Source organism: Saccopteryx bilineata, chromosome 4 (genome assembly GCF_036850765.1).
Source record: "Saccopteryx bilineata isolate mSacBil1 chromosome 4, mSacBil1_pri_phased_curated, whole genome shotgun sequence".
Classification (NCBI taxonomy): domain Eukaryota; kingdom Metazoa; phylum Chordata; class Mammalia; order Chiroptera; family Emballonuridae; genus Saccopteryx; species Saccopteryx bilineata.
Genome location: NC_089493.1, coordinates 49,561,066 through 49,580,119, shown reverse-complemented (window position 1 = coordinate 49,580,119; position 19,054 = coordinate 49,561,066). Strand labels below are relative to the sequence as shown.

The 19,054-nt window shown below is 40.8% G+C and overlaps 2 protein-coding genes across 4 annotated transcripts in view; both read right to left on the bottom strand.

The window, feature by feature from the left end:
• SOS2 (SOS Ras/Rho guanine nucleotide exchange factor 2) overlaps positions 1-876 on the bottom strand; it is a 100,970-nt gene extending 100,094 nt beyond the window's left edge. Inside the window, exon 1 of the mRNA XM_066272207.1 lies at positions 652-876. Coding sequence (XP_066128304.1) covers positions 652-738 — 87 coding nt within the window. The 5' untranslated portion in view covers positions 739-876. The remainder of the gene's footprint in view (positions 1-651) is intronic.
• Positions 877-5,345: 4,469 nt separating this feature from the next.
• Positions 5,346-19,054, bottom strand: part of L2HGDH (L-2-hydroxyglutarate dehydrogenase) — a 41,446-nt gene continuing 27,737 nt past the window's right edge. For 2 of the 3 annotated variants that reach the window (XM_066272117.1, XM_066272119.1), the window contains 4 exons: positions 17,862-18,029; positions 16,812-16,969; positions 14,675-14,806; positions 5,346-7,803 (listed from right to left, as the gene is read on the bottom strand). In XM_066272117.1, coding sequence (XP_066128214.1) covers positions 7,608-7,803; positions 14,675-14,806; positions 16,812-16,969; positions 17,862-18,029 — 654 coding nt within the window. In that variant the 3' untranslated portion in view covers positions 5,346-7,607. The remainder of the gene's footprint in view (positions 7,804-14,674; positions 14,807-16,811; positions 16,970-17,861; positions 18,030-19,054) is intronic. The other variant, XM_066272118.1, reaches the window with a different exon arrangement.

Here is a 19,054-nt window from a genome sequence, read left to right as displayed (position 1 = left end):
TAAACAAGGACACCTTTTTCAGGAAGTGAAGAGGCACTTGAAAGGTACCTCGAAAACCGTATAAGGGAGAGTATGGCTCACTGACACTTCGCATATGTCAAATACATTCATGTTACAAAAAAGTACTATCCGTTAAGTGAGTATACGCCCTTCACAAGCAAATCGCCTAGGGCAACGCCCCCAAACAACTTGATTAGAAGTAAGTACCGCGCCTGAAAATGTGCTTTTGTTTTAGAAACTGTCTAAACACCAGAGGGACATTTTTCTTGCCCGAATCCAGCCTGAGGACAACAAATTGGTCAACGGCGGAAGTTGCCTGACGAAATGACTGCAACATGAAATCCAGTTTTATGATCATAACAAAACCTTCCTTCCGGGCCAAGAGAGAGAGAGAGAGAGAGAGAGAGAGAGAACGTCCTTTTGGATGCAACAGGCAATTTTATAAGACCCCCAACCCACCCCCACTGGCCAGCCGAGAAACAGCTTCGCCCGCAGGACCCGAGCCCTGGAGGACCTGTGGTCCCCGTTAGAACCTCGGAGGGGCCGCGGGCCGGGTTCCCCGTTCTCCAGCCGCCCGGCTCGGCCCACACAGCCCGCGGCCGCCCCTGCACCTCCCCGGGCCCCCGCGGCCGCCCGGGCACCAGCACTGACCTTCCGCAGGGCCGAGACCAACAGTCCCCGCCATTTCGGGCTGTTCTCTTCGCTGAAGAAGTCGTACGGCTGCGGCGCCTGCTGCATGGCCCCGGCGGCAGCGCCTCCGCATCGGGGTTGCCCGCGGGCCGCGCCGGGCCGCGCCGGTGGCCTGACAAGCAGGGCGCGAGCCGCCTCGCCTCGCCTCGCCGGCCGCCGCCGCCTCCCGCCTGGGCCGCAGCTACGGCCGAGGCGGCTTGGAGGCGGCGCCGGCGGGCGGGCGGGCGGGGGCTCCGGGGGTGGCTTCCTCGGCCCGGGTGGCGTTGCCTCGCGCAGCGTCCGCAGGGTTAGCGCGGCGGCCCGTGAGCCCCGGAGACCCCCGGCTGCGACCGAAACGGCGGCCTCCTTAACCCGCGGCGCTGCCCGCGCCTCGGGCGGTTCCTTCTCCTTTGTCTGGGTTCGCAGTCCGGCGAGGGGACGACTGGCCTCGCCCCCACCCCGACTCCCGCTACGGCCGCGGCGGGCGGAGACCGGCGGCGGCGGTTCTTCTCATCGCCTCATCCCGGCCCTCCCAAGCGGCAACGCCGCTCGACCTGGCCCGCCCGAGTCACCTCCGGAGGGCCCTGGGGACCAACGGGGCGTGTGCGTCGGACCAGCGAGCCACACTGTGGCGCACACAGGACGGCCGCCGCCGCCGCCCCTTCAGCAGCCGCGCACAGCGCCCCAAAGCCGCCGCCGAGCTCGAGGTCCCAGCAGTGGCGGCTCGGCCCGCCCCCTCCGCCCGGTGCTCAACCCGGGTCGCCGGAGGAGCCCGGCACGGAGCATGCGCACCGCGGGGCGGGCAGAGGCGCCTGCCAGGCGCGGAGGTGCCGAGATGTGGGGGCCCCGGACGCAGGAGGCTGTCTCTCCAAGGGACTTGCTGAGAGTCTGTTCCAGAAAGCCTCCCCAACTTACTGACTGCGTTTTACACGGACTCTCCTTCTTTTCGACCTTCCCAAGACAATCCTGACAGTGCCCCTGGACTTTGGTCGCGGGAAGCAAGCAGTATGGGGATGAGGAAAGAAAGGGGCACTTGGGCTGGACATGATATTTAACGTACTTGTGTTTTACGTGGCTATTCTGTATGTAGGAGATAGTAACTATATCATAGAGGGGTGTTGTGGGGACTGAAGGAAGTGAGGCGAGGAAAGCCCTTTGCGCACCGCAGTCAGAAAAAGCAGATGACAATGACGTTAATGAAGCCTGCACAGTCCCCTATGTGTTCATCAAATCATAGTTTTTGTAAAACTTTCCAAAGATATTTTTGAATTGTTTTCTTGATGATATCCTCCAAATTGTGGTGTCAGGACCCACAATACCTGGACCCGCTTCTGCTGTGGCCTTACCATACTCAATAGCAACCCAGGAAAGATACCCAGACCATAAGCTTTCCTGAGTTAAAGATGCATCACTCTGGAAACTTTAGCATAAATTTCATCCCACTAAAAATGCTGAGTGTATGGATTATAATGGATTGTCCTCAGCCACCAGCAGCGAGGAAGGGAAAGGCAGAACAGTGCAAAAACAATTTTACACTTTAGTTTCGGCATCAGTAGCTGAACGATCACCCTCCCCTAAAACACGCACTATTCTGTCATTTTGAAAAAATCAGAATGGCAAGGTTGGAAAATTTAAGAGATCATTTTTCTAATCCAAGTATCCACTGAATCAAGAATGTCTTCTTCATTCCCATGTCCTGGGGATAAGACTGAAATGCCTGTATTTCTCCAATTAATCTTTCCATCAGTGAGGGCAAAGAGTTTGGCTTACGTAGAGTGCCTTTGCTTTTCTCTCCTCTTCCTGAACTCCAGCCATAAACTACTAAGCAAACTACCAGACTGTGATAGTATTTTCTTATAGGAGAGTAAAGTTGTTATTGGAAGTTTCATTCGTGGCCAAGAATATTGAAAGCCTTCTCTAGGCCAAATCCGGCTTGAAGACACATTTTGTTTAGCCAAGGCTATATTTAAATTCTTAAAATTGTTGTTAACATTTTAAAACCAAGAGATTTTGTGTATCTGGATTTTCAGCGTCTCTTGACAAAGATCTGGCAACACTGGGCCCTGCTGCATTCCTGCAAGGGAATAATCAACAGGCCGTTAGTGGCTGCTCTCTTTAGAAAAGTATGCCATCCCATTTCCAGTTGGCTATATTCCTCACTTGGCACTCTTCACTCTTTTATGTAACCTGCCTAGTCTCCACAAGCATCTCGGTTGTGATCTCTAGGCTAGGCAAAAAGAATCTGGATCCACGTGCACGTGGAGGATAATTCAAAAATGACACCAGTAAAAGTTTCCTAACCAGACAAATAGGCCATCTAGAAAAAAAATGTTGGATCCACACCGCTACACTCTACACTAGGATAAATTCCAGATGTGTTAAAGATTCAAATAAAAAAATAAAACTATAGAATAATTTGTTTATAACTTCTGAGTACAAAAGACCTTTCTACTATTATAGAAAATCTAGAAGATTTATATATTCTATTTTTAAAAGTGCATGGCAAAAGAAAGAAAGAAAAGAAAATTAAGAAACTGCCACAAGCCAAGCCAGAAAGCAAATGACAAACTGGAAGGAATATTTGCAACTCAGCAACTCATTTCCTAAAAAGTTAATTTCCCTAATATCTAAGAATTCCTATAAATTAAAGACTAAAACTCAGAAAAAAAGGATCAAGGATATGAAAAGACAGCTTATGAGGAAGGAAATATAAATGTCTCAAACACAATAAAGATGCTCAACTTCATATTATGAAAAGTGCAAATTTAAATGATACTGTTATCATTTTTACCTATTTTAATAACAGATCAAAAAGTTTGATTATACACCATGTTGATCAGAGTATGGGAAACAGGTACTCTAATATACTATTGGTGAGAGTGTAAATTCATTCAACCTCCATCAAGGGCAACTTGACAATATCTTTGATATTTTCAAAGGCACACATGCCCTTTGACCCAGCAATTCTAGGAATATGTCCTAAAGGTATATTGCTCAAAGGTGAAACGACTTAGCACAAGGTGATTCCTTGCAGTCTTGTTATAGCAAAAACAAAACAAAAATACCCTAGAAATAATTTAAATAATCATCAGTAAGGATAAGAAGCTGGTTCAACAAAAAATAGTAAATGCATAGATTGGAACCTACAAAGTCATTTTAAAAGAATCAGGTCACTGTATTCAGGCCATTTGAACATTCTCAACGGTACACTACAATGGGAAAAGAGCAAATAATGTAGTATTCAGAGTATGCTACCACTTCTGTAAAAAAATGAAGGCAGTATATTCTATTATACACTGCTTACAAAAATTAGGGGATCAGGGAACGTGCAGATACTGCAGTACTTTCAGCTTTTTGTGTAGTGCATTTTCACCAATGAAATAAAAGTTGGTTTTGCATCTCATTTGCATAATCAACTTTCTTTAACTTGTTTGCTTTTCTGATGTTATTTAATAAAAAAAATCAAATGCTTCTTTTTTTATCGCTTCATATTCATTTTGAAATATCCCCTAATTTCAGTATATATAAATATAGTATCTCTGCAAAGTCGCACAAGATAGTGACAATTCTTGTTGCCTCAGGGATGAGCACCAGGTAGCTGGAGGAGAGAGGACTTTTCACTGTGAAAACTTTTGTGGCTTTTCAACCATATAATTGCTGTACTTATTCAAATCATTAATTAAAAGAAATTTTTAAATGAAATATTTCTAACCTCATTATGATCACCTGCTTCAAGTGTTAAAAAATGCAACTATTAAACACACTGATACTGTAAGAGGAAGGGCCGGTAGAGATAGAACAAAAAAGCTCAATCATAAATTTGAGTTAAAATTAATATTCTATCATAGTGATAATTTAATAGTAATTTTGTCTTTTTAAAACTTAGAATGGCTTATAGGAGATATCTTCAATGACCCAAGCACATCTCAGATTTTAAAAGGCAGTTAAAATTTTAGAATAGTCTTCTACTGAAAACATTTTCGAGAAGGAGTTACTCAGCATTTCTCCCATGTTTTCTTCCTCAATTTATTTAAAGCTACAAGTGCTGCCAGTCAGTAGCAAACCAAAGCAACACCACAGGAAACAATAAATGTTGTAGTCACTCAACTTGCAAGGTTCGGGCTGTAGCTAACTTGGCTACTCTTAAGAGTCCACCTGCTGGAAAGAAGCTGGAGCAGGTACTCAAATCATTTGCCCTGTCATGGGAGGCTCATGCCCAGAAGTCTGACCTCCTGTAAGAAATACTGTATACCAAAAATGTCTCCCTAAGAACTATGATTTTTAATAAATTTCCAAAAGATTAATTTATTTATTGAGCTCCTTCTCCCCACCTCCTGGAAAGCATTGTGTTTATATGTTATATATTGAATACATTCTGCTATGAAACAGAAATAATGTCCCCTGGTGCTCTGGGATATGAAGATGACACTGAGGTCAGCCAGACAGTGCCACCACTATCAGACAGAAAGCCATTTTTGTAAGTGGGGAAGTGCTCCACTTTTACACAAAATATAAACTACCTCATTTTTACATTTTATACCAACATAGAAGATGTTTTTCTTTTTTTTTTTTAAGATTGACTTATCTAAAGCTATGATAGTCAAGTTTTACACACAAAATGTTTATTTGAATCAGAGTTTTTAATGAAACTAAAAATTATGTTCACAACACCAAGGTTCATTAAATTATTTTTAATATTAATATACATTTCTTTCTCTCTCAGAAATACACAAAACTTTAAAATATTATATTGGCATTACACAACAATACCCTATTGACATAAATACAAAATATTTTACAAACATAATAACAACCTACACATTCAAAACATTTTCAATAACTTTTTCACTTGTATTTTTGGGAGGTATATTACATGGAATGAGGGGGCTGCTTTAATTAGGACAGTTATTTTTGTAATTTCAGTCTTTCACAGCTTAGTACATATGCAATCTTACTGTTGATGAAACAGAGAATTGTAATATTTTCCATTTCTTAATAGTCTTGCGATGGAACAGAAAAATATCTTGTGTGTCACACTTCTTGGAGGAATCAGTTGTTATAAAGAACCATTATGTCTTGTTTCTTCTGTGAATGCTTTCTGAGTGCTTTAATTATGCTCATCCCAAGTTTTGAAAAATTGTCTAGTCTATTTACCTGGGATGCGCTACTTCTTGAACATAAGGGGATGATGTGTAGCCTTTCAAATTAATGGATGAGGTAGTTCAATCAATGTAATCGCAGAGGCTTGAAATGAAAAGGAAAAAACCAGAAAGGCTTTTTCTATCAACCAAAATGCACATACTTCTAACTCATCTATCACACATCTTTGGAGTGATAAGAGAAAAAGAAACCACAAAGAAGTCATGATTAATTCTGATAGAGTATCTGTGAGGCAATGGATGAAAATTTCTCACCAAAATCATGGTTTTGTAATAAAAGTGTCCCCAATCAGTAGGTTGCCTTATTTTCATTTACATTTCTATTTTCCAACTTACTGAATTGCAAGAATCATTTCAACAGATACCACACAAATATTCAGTATAATATCCAGTATGGCACTGGCCAACAATTTAAAATATTCATGAAGTACACATGAATGTAAGGCACTTTTGCGGTTTACAAAAGTGAATGCCTCAAAGTTAAGTATTTTCCCAAAATGAAGAAATATCCCCATTATAAGTTTATCGGATCCCTGAAAAACCAAGGCAGCATGAAACATTAGTATCATGGCCAAATATCTGAGAAAGTGTAACTGAAGAATAGAAATACCAGAGGTAAATAACATTTTAAATTACAGAGTTCTGTATATCAGTGCCAGGATTCTATAGCTGCTCTCATACAAATCTATCAATTCTATGTTCTTTTAGTTTCTCAACTATAGAAAATTGATGAGTTGGCAACAATCATTAATAGTGTACTGCTGTTTAGATTGAGTGATGACACCACACCAAATCAGGTATAGACTGGGAATAAAAAAAAAGCTTTGAGTTTCTCTACAAATATTACAGCTAAGATAAACTCTTACTCAAACTACTTAAAAATGTAAAATTTCATGTCTTTTTTCTAAATCAAGAATTCCCAAATATAAACATTGTTGCTCTAAATGTGAGCATTTCTCTGACTTCAAAATGAAAAGGTTTGCAACCTACAATATATTATGTTTTCTTGTCTATGAGAGACAAAAAAGCTTAGATATTATAAAGCCAAAAAGTTAAGGGAATAAGCAATCTTTTATGCCATCATTCCCAGAAATTCTAAAAGAGCTAATAGATTATGGTTGGTGAGGACAGGTCATTAACAAAGTCAGGAATTCAGGATGTATAAAACTGTACTTTTACTCTTTATTCACAGAGTAAAAGAGCATAGACTTTAAAAAATCATTTCTGGCCCTGGCCGGTTGGCTCAGTGGTAGAGCGTCGGCCTGGCGTGCAGAAGTCCCGGGTTCGATTCCCTATCAGGGCACACAGGAGAGGCGCCCATCTGCTTCTCCACCCCTCCCCCTCTCCTTCCTTTCTGTCTCTCTCTTCCCCTCCCGCAGCTAAGGCTCCATTGGAGCAAAGATGGCCCGGGCGCTGAGGATGGCTCTGTGGCCCCTGCCTCAGGCACTGGAGTGGCTCTGGTCGCAACATAGCGACCCCCAGGATGGGCAGAGCATCGCCCCCTGGTGGGCAGAGCGTTGCCCCTGGTGGGCGTGCCGGGTGGATCCCGGTCAGGCGCATGCGGGAGTCTGTCTGACTGTCTCTCCCCGTTTCCAGCTTCAGAAAAAATACAAAAAAAAAAATAATAATTTCTATGTTATGTCAGTTTAACAATTCAGTGATTATCGAATGAGATATCTAAAAGTGCTATTTTCAAACCATTTTTCCTAAAGAATGCAATTAGTACGTTCCTGTTGCTGAATGTGAAAATTAAAATGCATAGTTAGCTCTTCTCATTATTTACAATTTAAATCTCTGTTGCACTTCATCTGCAATCATTCCAGAAATGGCAAGGGAAGAAGTAGCAGCAGGGGAAGGTGCATTTCTCACATGAAGAATGCGATTTCCAATAACCCCAACTCCTCCATCAAACACAAAATCTTCTACCAGATTTCCATCTTGATCCAGAGCTTGGGCTCTTACTCCAGCTGGACCTCTGCAAAACCAAGAGTGGCAGTCAACTGACTGGAAGAAATAGAACACTTTAAATGAGTGGCCTCAAAGTATTCTTAAAGCAATATAGTCTTTATTCTTTGAAATGCACTATCACCTGGAAACCCAATAGGTTTGTCAGTTATAGCCTGTAAAATTTATATCCTCAGCCTAGAGCATAATGCCTGCCATATAACAGTGCCCATACATGCTTATTAAATGCATGTATAAATGGGTTGTTATACTATTCTTTCCAAAAATAGCAGATAAATTCATATTTAATTAGAATGTATTTTTATTTAAATTCATGAAATAAACTTATAAAATCAATCAATGAAAATAAGAAAACTCTTCTGATAAATACAAAGCAATAAACAGTTGCATTTCTATATACACTACAGAATTCTATTTTGGGTTTTTCTGTAGTTTTCCCATCTCCTTTCTTGACTTACTGAGTTTTCTATATTCTTTTTTTCTTCCTTCACTGACTTTGAAGTTAAATAATCTATCTCCATTCTTGCTTTCAGTTTTATTTACTTAGATAGGACTCACTGTGCATCCTGATTTTTGTCTCTTTGTCAACTCTAGAAAATACTCAAATACTCTTCAAAGTATTGCCTCTTCTCAATTTTTCTGGAACTTCTATGATATGTAGACTGGAATTTTCTCATTTTTTTCTCCATGTCTTTTTTTTTTTTAAGATTTTATTTATTCATTACAGAGAGGGGAGAGAGAGAGAGAGAGAGAGAGAGAGAGAGAGAGAAGGGGGAGGAGCAAGAAGCATCAACTCCCATATGTGCCTTGACCAGGCAAGCCCAGGGTTTTGAACCGGCAACCTCAGCGTTTCCAGGTTGACGCTTTATCCACTGTGCCACCACAGGTCAGGCTTCCATGTCTTTTAATATACACATGATACATCTTTATCTTGCAACACTGTTCTCTAAAATTCCTCAGATATTAGTTTACTAGTTTTCTTTTAAGGCCTAACCCAGGGGTCAGGAACCTTTTTGGCTGAGAGAGCCATGAACGCCACATATTTTAAAATGTAATTCCATGAGAGCCATACAACAACCTGTGTACGTTACACATTATCCAATAAACAGCTGTGATTGGCTCTAGCCACCTGCAACCATGAACATGAGTGACAGGAAATGAATGGATTGTAATATATGAGAATGTTTTATATTTTTAACATTTTTTTTTTAAAGATTTGTCTGCGAGCCAGATGGAGCCAACAAAAGAGCCACATCTGGCTCGCGAGCCATAAGTTTCCGAACCCTGGCCTAACTAGTTATCTAACTTAGTCATTTGAGTTTTAAATTTTTTAAACTATATTTTTCATTTCTAGAAATTCTAATTAGTTGTTTTCTAAAATTGCCTAAGGATTTTTTGGGGGTTTTATTTATGTTTTCCATTTTTTGTTTTTATTCACTGATTCATACTTATTTTATGGTTTCTAATATTTCTATTACCCAAAGTTGTGAGGGTCTAATTCTGAAATTGATTCTACCTGCTTGCTCTCACTTATGGTGTTTTCTGACTTTTGATGGAGAGTTTCTGTTTAGCAGGATTTTATCTGGGGGATATCTGGGGTTAGGTTGAGGTTCTGTCCCTCCACAGAGGTTCTGCATTTGCTTCTATCAGGTGCTCCAGGAGTTATTACCATCCTGGGAATACTGTATTTTTAATATAATTTTTTGAACATGTACAAAAACAAAATGAACAGTATAATAAACTTCCATTTTGTACTACCCAGATTCAGTAATAATCAACACAGCCAATCTTGTTTTATCTATATACCACCATCTACCTCTCTCTACTGGATTATTTTAAAGCAAATTTCACTTTAATGTGTGTGTGTGTGTGTGTGTGTGTGTGTGTGTATATGTGTGTGTGTGTGTTTTGTTTTTGTTTTTCTTTTTTTTTACAGGAATAGATAAAAGAGAGTCAGAGAGAGTGATAGATAGGGACAGACAGACAGGAACGGAGAGAGATGAGAAGCATCAATCATCAGGTTTGTTGCAGCACCTTAGTTGTTCATTGATTGCTTTCTCATATGTGCCTTGACCGTGGGCCTTCAGCAGACCGAGTAACCCCTTGCTCGAGCCAGTGACCTTGGGTCCACGCTGGTGAGCTTTTTTTTTGCTCAAGCCAGATGAGCCCATGCTCAAGCTGGCGACCTTGGGGTCTCGAACATGGGTCCTTCTGCATCCCAGTCCGACGCTCTATCCACTGCGCCACCGCCTGGTCAGGCTAATGTATATTTTTTTTAAGAAAATTCTTTTTTTTTTAATTACTGATTGATTTTAGAAAGAGGAAGGGAGAGAGGAAGAGAGAGAGAAAAAGAGAGAGAAAAGAGCATTCATTTGTTGTCCCACTTAGTTGTGCATTTGCTGGTAGCTTCCCATATGTGTCCTGACCGGGGATCAAACCCTCAAACTTGGTGTTCCCGGACGACCTTCTAACCAACTGAGCTAACAAGTAAGGGCCATAAAAGGATTCTTAAAAATAATAATAAATAAAAGTAACAGTTGCTTAGTATCATCATTATTCAGTCTGTGGTCAAATTATTTTTTATTTTCTCTTTCTCTCTCATCTGTTTACAGTGAAAGAGGGAGTGAGAGGGAGAAATAGTTAATTTGAAGCAGGATGTGAACAAGTCTGGACTTACTTTTTAAATTAATTTCCCAGCATAAGGCTCCTAGATCAAGCTGGGTGGTATAAATTCAAACTCCAAGCACTTGTGAGGACAGGCCCAGGGTTCTAGATTTTTTTAGATCTACCCACCCTACTTTCCCCCTTCCCTTAAGACCAGGACACACAAAATTCCTTAATACTTCCTGGTGCCAAGGGGAATTCTTTTTAAGACTTTTCCTTTTCACTGAGGGTGTAGCCCTTCAAGAGTCCCTGGATTTAACACAGAGGCGCAGTTCTAACTTTTTACCTTTTACAGACCCAAGGCCTCCTGTCCAGCACGTGAGTGGCAAATAAAATGTAAGTCTCTAATGTTTCATATCTTGGTTTATGTGATTAATACATGAGTTTATTCAATTTTCAAAATTCACTGAGCATTTAAGATCTGCATTATTGTATGTGAATCACAAAGCAACCCCTCCACAACAGTATCAGCCCCAATTCCTCTTAGCATTTGGGTTTCCAATTTCCCCTTGTTTTTACTCCTGGGATGCCCCTTACTTTCTTGCACTCTCGGCTATATATATTGCTATTTCAAAAGATTTTTATTTTATTTTCTCCCAACTCTCTTACTATTTTATACTCTGAGGGTTACCAAATTCCCTAGATTAGCAGTTCTCAACCAAGGGATATTCCCCCCCCCCCCCCAGGGGACATTTGGCAATGTCTGCAGACAGTTTGGTTACCATAACTAGGGAAGTACTGCTGGCATTTAGTCAGTAGAGGTCAGGGATGCTGCTAAACAGCCTATGATAGACTGGACAGTCTCCCACAACAAAGAATTATTTGGCTCAAAATGTCAACAGTGCCAAGACTGACAAACCCTGATCTAGATCACCTTTATTGTAGGAATATTTGGCTTTCACCTTTGCATTTCACAATGACACAGTGTAGTCTTTAGCCATCACTCATGATGAAAACATCTTGCCTAAAAATTTACTCTAGAATTCCCCACATAAGAAATCTTTCAACCATAGCCGGTTGGTTCAGTGGTAGTGTTGGCCCATGTGTGGATGACCCAGGTTCGATTCCCAGTCAGGGCACACGGGAGAAGTGCCCATCTGCTTCTTCACCCCTTCCTCTCTCACTTCTCTTTCTCTCTCTCTTTTTCCCTCTTTTCCTCCTGTAGCCATGGCTCCATTGAAGGGAGTTGGCCTCAGGCACTGAGGCTGCCTCCATGGCCTCCACCTCAAGTGCTAAGAAGAGCTCAGTTGCTGAGCAACACCGTAATGCTCCAGATGGGCAGAGCATCACCCTCTAGTGGGCTTGCTGGGTGGATTCTGGTCAGGGCACATGTGGGAGTCTGTCTCTGCCTCCCTTCCTCTCACTGAATTTAAAAAAAATCAAAGTGAAGGGTAGGAAAAGAGGAGATCATGGCATTTATGTCTTCATCTTTTACATCCTTACAATGCTAGTAAATACAAGCTGCTATTAGATTACTATGTCAAAATTAACACAGAACAAACTAAAGGACGTTAGAGCTAAAATTAAGAACCTAATGCATATATTTGACAGATTATAACCTTCCATTCCAACCTAATGTTCACCAGTAAGTTACTGCCCAAGATGCTCTTCTGGCTACGCAATGAAAAGTCAAGCTGGATGCCCGTTGGTGGTTACTGCAATTTAACAACATCCTGAGTTAACTATTTCACTAAAAATGCTGCTTCAGTTCTCTTTTACTATCTAGAACTGCTGAATTTGCTTCTGCCTCAATATAAATGATAGAGCATTTATGGTTTTACTACAGTGGGTTGCAAGAGAGATGAGAATGGGACTTCAAAATGTGGGAAAGTCTACTGATCATTTTTATTATTATTTAATATTTCAGGTATATAACAAGGTACAGGAGAATAATGTAATGAAGACTTATTTTCTTACCCAGCAGCTAAAGAAATAAAGTATTATAGATATGATAATAACCCACTGTAAAACTCTCTGGATCCCATTCCATTCTCTCCCCAGACATAACGACTCTTCTAAAGTATTTATCACTGTACTTGTTTTTTTTTTTAATTTTTTAAAAATTTATTCATTTTAGAGAGGAGAGAGAGAGAGAGAGAAAGGGAGGAGGAGCAGGAAGCATCAACTCCCATATGTGCCTTGACCAGACAAGTGCAGGTTTCGAACCAGCAACCTCAGCATTCCAGGTCAACGCTTTATCCACTGCACCACCACAGGTCAGGCACTGTACTTGTTTTTATTTTCATATTACATGTGCAATCCATAAATAATATATGGTATTGTTTAAACTTACGTATGTGCTATCAAACATACCTTCTACAACTTCCTTTTTGTTACTAATAATTTCCCACATTTAACAGCTACAGGAATGAAATAAAAGGAAAGGAGGAAATGGAATTGCTAAATGTGTTCAGCTTCTCTATCTTCAAAGAGATATTCATTTGTGATTAGGCTAAGTTTATCCCCAAATGCACCTCCTTACAGAGCTGCATACCCTTCTCTACTACATGCTAATGAAAGTGGTAACTGAAGTCGACACCCCTACACGCAGAGAGAGAGGAGTGTTCACCAAAACCCGCGAGCCCCAATCCGGTTCTATCATATGAAATCCACTGGTCTAGAGTTTTCCTCAGGCTTCTACAAAAAGATGGTAATCAAATATGAGCAGTGAATTCACTGCAACTGTTTATACACAGAATTCACTATCCCCACCCATTATATTTTCCAAAGAATATTAATAGCAGTAACAGACACCAGATTTGACCAACCTATTTTCAGATATAAAACATAACAAGTCTGCTAAAGCAGACCACTGAAAACATTAAAGCCTTTATTTATAAGTGAGTGAAAGAAAACAAAGCCTAGATCTTTTTATCCCTTCTCTTTCAAAAGGTAAGTAGAGGGGTGAGAGAGATAAGAGCAAAAACATTAGCTGGGTTTTCATAGTTTTAAGGATTCAAGGAGCCTGGTCTAAGAATGATATATTAAAGTCAGATTAGACCAGCATGCTCCCTTAGGGAGACAGCTAACATGATTATTGCTCTCTTCCCAGATACAGAGTCAAGCTGCTGACATTTTACACCAGGCAAGAACAGCAGCTGTTACTGAGGCGACAGACACTTAGCTCTCTGGAGATTCATGGGATGGATTCATGGAGGGGGAGTACCTCAAAGTACACTGCTGATTAGGCCTAAGGAATGGCTTGTTCATGGAAAAAGGTGAACACCTTAAAAATATCACCAAAATGAAAAGGAAATAGGCTTCAGTAGTATTCAGGACAATTTACAGATCAAGCAAGTCCAGAAAGCCTTTTACCTTTAGAAAAAATTTTTTAATTCTTTTTTTTCCCATTCATTTGGGGCAGGGAAGAGAGAGAGAGAGAGAGAGAGAGAGAGAGAGAGACATCAACTTGTTTTACTTAGTTGTTCCATTTAGTTGCAAACTCACTGGTTGCTTCTTATATACATACATGCCCTGACCAGGGAATCACACCCACAACCTCTGCTGCACCGGGTCAACCCGTTATCTATTGAGTCATCTAGCCAGGGCAAGAAAAATAGTGGGTTTTTTTTTTAAGTAATCCTTCCTTTGCCCCACTTCCTTGTTACCCTGTAACAAGGACTCAGACTGATGGTTACCACATTACTTCCCACTTCTCTCTTGCAAGTAAAGTCCCTGAGTGGAATGGGACTAAAGAAGAAGAAAAGGAGTACAGAAGAAGCAAGGTAAGATGCCAAGTATAGGAGTGTGTTTCTAAAAGGTTTAAGGAATCCATCAAAATAGAAAGTTTTTATATGTTTATTACCCAATTAGTTAATATGATGATCATTGATCTTATACAGAATTAAAGTCAAAAGGCTTTGGAATCACAAGAGGCAGAGGCCAGGGAGATTTTTAAAAATTTCAGACAAGATGTTTTTATCATGAGTGACAGCTAGACACAAAGGCAAAGGTGGCATATCAATATAGCCGCAATGGAGACTTCAGTTTAATGCTGTAAGAGTCTTGATAATTATAGATGATAGGTGTAGTTCAAGCACTAAGGGCCAAGATGCAGCAATGCCCAAGTCATGCACTGCAACGGGAACTCAACAACGTGCTGGGAAAGGGAGCACACAAAGATTCAGTGGACACACTGACCAATCATCAAGTCACCACCCACCTCCCAAGTTCACCTAAGTCATGACTGCATTTACAATCCTATGGCTTTTCCTTACCTAAGTATATCACTGATAGAAATTTCAGGGATAAACTTTTGAAGGTGCTTCACTGTTGCACTGAGAAAACAGGCTTTATACATTTCACTGACTCCATAGGAGAAATTCTGGGATGCCAGTTTAATCAAGCCACTGAAAGTAAAGAAAATATAAACTTTATGAAAGGAATTCTTTATTACTATTAAACACTTTTATAACTATTAGATTTGGGCAGGGGGCATCACAGAAATCTATGCAAAGTAAAACAAAAAACAAAAAAAAACCCTCACATAGTAAAAGAAAATCCACTTTTGGCCAAGATAAGAAGGAAACTTTGTCAAAGGAATACCTTCCAAAGTCCAAAGGTAAATACTTTTCAAACTCAAATGACTAGGGACTGCCGGTATCAAACTAGGATTCTATGAAGACTGACAACAAAAAGGCTTTCTGATACAAATGTTACATGCCTTCAAAACACATCTAAAAAGCATTAGCAGATCTTTAAATCAGGGTATTAAAGAGTGAGATAGATATTTACCCTATCTTTTCTTTTTAATCAGCCAAAGATAAGATACTCTAGTAGTGATTCTCAAGTGAGACTCTGTGGAGCCTATGTACACATGTATTTTTAAAAGTGTTATGTGCCAGAAAACCCCATCATAAACCTTCTTTTCAGAATCTGTAGAAGGTGAAACTCAAGTATAGCGTAAGCAGCTTTCTAATAATACTGATGTGAAACCCTCTGGAGCAGGGGTCCCCAAACTTTTTACACAGGGGGCCAGTTCACTGTCCCTCAGACCGTTGGAGGGCCACCACATACAGTGCTCCTCTCACTGACCACCAATAAAAGAGGTGCCCCTTCCGGAAGTGCGGCGGGGGCCGGATAAATGGCCTCAGGGGGCCGCAGTTTGGGAACACCTGCTCTGGAGAGCAACACTGCTAAAAGGACCAGAACAAAAAACTTCATTGAGGCAGACCAGGCGGTGGCGCAGTGGACAGAGTATTGGACTAGGACACGGAGGATCCAGGTTCAAAACCCCAAGGTCGCCAGCTTGAGCGTGGGCTCATCTGGTTTGAACAAGGCTCACTAGCTTGGACCCAAGGTCGCTGGCTTGAGCAAGAGGTCACTCGGTCTGCTGTAGCCCCCAGTCAAGCCACATATAAGAAAGCAGTCAATGAACAGCTAAGGAGCTGCAACGAAGCATTGATGCTTCTCATCTCTCTCCCTTCCTGTCTGTCCCTATCTGTCCCTCTCTCTGTCACAAAAAAAAAAAACCAAAAACGAAAAATACGTCATTGAGTTCTTACAACATAGTGAACAATCTGTGTCCCAGGTCAACACATTGTTAATGTTCCACAAAAGAAAACAACTTTGGTTATCAGCAGTTTTTCCAGTGATTTTCAAAATGATGACGACTGCCCTGAAATGACTTTATCAAAGCCAGCCAGCTACAGATTTTGAGAGAAACTTTTCTTTTTTTTTTTTTCAAACGCAACTAGAAGATTAGCAAAACAAGGTTTAGATTGCCAGATATGTGACTGTGTCTTGCTTGGTCTTGTTACTTTTTTTTTTCCCCCCGAAGTGAGAAGCATGGAGGCAGAGACAGAATCCTGCATGGACCTGACCAGGATCTACCCAGCATGCCCGCTAAGGGACGGTGTTCTGCCCATCTGGGCAGTTGCTCCATTGCAACTGGAACCATTCTAGCACCTGAGGCAGAGGTCATGGAGCCATCCTCAGTGCCCGGGTCAACTTTGCTTCAATGGAGCCTTGGCTGAAGGAGGGGGAAGAAAGAGACAGAGAGAAAGGAGAGGGGGAAGGGTGGAGAAGCAAATGAGCACTTCTCCTGTGTGGCCTGGCCGGGAATTGAAGCCAGGACTTCCATATGCCAGGCTGACGCTCTACTGCTGAGCCAACCAGCCAGGGCTGGTCTTGTTACTTTTAACCAAGATTTCACTTGGATCATTAGAATTTTCTTGAAATAGTTAAAACATTATGCTTATTTCAAAAAGCTCTTAATTTGGATTAATTTTAAAAAATCAATATATTAATCACAAATATAAAGATTTACCCAATAAATAGAATATCAAGAAAGACAACATTTCTCACATTAAAAATATAAACACATAAAATAATTTCTTAAGTAAACAAAGTTACCTTTTGGTAATTATATCCACAATATCTCTGGCACTGAAGTCAAAGGGTTTGTAACCCTCTCGTTTAAAGGCAAGAACTGCATTAGGCCCTAGCCAGATACTGCCATCCATCCTTGGAGTGAAGTGAACTCCTAGGAAAGGAAACCGGCTGTCTGGGACCTACGGGTTTAACACAGCAAAGAACTGTTAGCCTCATTTCATACTGCATTTTATTATGCATGCAAATATTCTACTGGTATTATAAATCACTTTCTTCCCATGCATTTAATTTGTGTAATTTTGATCTGTATTGAGTTAAACTTTGCCACTTACATATTTCTGCTTAGAAGTGCCACATAGGAAATACTTATGCTATTGACACTAATACACACTCCCATCTATTCCTCTTTCTGGATAAAGAAAAAAAAAAAAAGAACTGTCCTACTTCAGGTTATCCCCCCCCCCTGCCCTCCCACCTTACCTCCAACTAGGGATGTATGTGGCTGGCAAGTAAAATCAGAGCTGCCAGAAACACACACACATTTGTATTCGGGTTGCAGCACATGGAATGGATGTTTTGGCATGGTAAAAAAAGTTAAATAGCTGAATACTGGTAATTCTGTTTGGTTCAACCTAGGAGTTGCATACACAATGAACTCTTCATTTAAAGGGCTCTGTCTTCTACATCATGAAACTGCAAAGTGGCCACAACCCCTTTCCTGCACCTGTAGGCAGTGAATTGAGAAAGAGGGTTGGGTATCTGGGCATGCAAACAGGGAAAGTTCTCGTATGGATGGATACTCCTTAGGAAGAACTGGGTTCTTTCTTGATAGCCCTTCCCAGGGGCACACTCACGCTTTCTGAAGACACGTACTTGTGGGCAATTAAGTATAATTTAATGGCTATACTAAAGATTTGAGAATTCAACCATAAGAGAAAGCGGTAAAATCCTTGCACAAAAAGCCCTCCAAAAATACCTCTTACTTCTGACCCAGATAAAAGTCTCTGTTCCATTCCCTTTTTGCCCACAGTCATCTTGAAAAGGATGAGAAAGCAAAAACATCATACCTACCGGATAAATATTTCCTTTTACAAGATAGCATTTTTCTGGCTTCAAGAGCAGGTAATCTCCCCGGAATGGTACAATTCGAGGATCGGGATTGCAGCCACTCAACTCGGAAATACGGTCTGAGTAAAGTCCTGCACATGTCACAACATACTGACATTGAACTTCCTCTCCCTAATGCAAAAGAAAAAAAACAGTGATTTGTAGGAAGCAGACTACCGAAGAATAGGTCAAGGCAGAAACATAGATGATAGAAGACATAATAAAGATACAGAAAGGGACTTTTTTTGTTTTATTCCTTTTAGAAATGGAAATTAAAACTAAGTATCAACAAAATAAATTCTTCGGCATTTAGGTAATAGCTAGAAACTTACAGTAGTGGCATACAAAAGGGTGTCACCTTAAATTTCGTTCCTTTAAATTTAATTAGGGACTCTATGATTGACTTACCTAGTGAGGATACTTTATAAGACAGACAGATAGACACACACACCACTTACTTTTACTAAGACCATGGACCTTCTGAACTATTTGCTGCATGAAGAAGCAAACGTCATTTAGATGGCCCCTGCTAATTTGGCCTCCTCTGTATGTATGAAAGCTTCTCCTTTCTTATCTGAGTAATTATCCTGTTACTCTCAGCTTGTTTCACAATACAAGCTGGAACCCACCTTGCCCACCAGTTTCTCCTTCCTGATCAGTATCTACTTTGCAAACGGAAGCTACTTTCAAAATACCATTCAATCCACACCTACTGAGAATATACACTACAGTCAAGGTTTGCTTTAGTTAACTTGGAGACTGCTAATTGTAGGCTGTTGTATTTTCTCACAAATTTTATTTTGTGATTATCATCTATATATTTTTAGATTAGTGCTGCTAGGATTAGCCACTTTACCATCCTATTTCCTAAATAATTTAATTTAACCCCAATTCACCATCACACTCCGATTCCCATCTCTTTACTTCTTACATACTAAACAACTAGCATCTCCTTGCTCCAGGAAATTTCTTTTTTTTTTTTTTTTTTTTAACAGAGAGAGGGATAGATAGGGACAGACAGATAGGAACAGAGAGAGATGAGAAGCATCAATCATCAGTTTTTCATTGTGACACCTTAGTTGTTCATTGATTACTTTCTCATATGTGCCTTGACCGTGGGCCTTTAGCAGACCGAGTAACCCCTTGCTCGAGCCAGC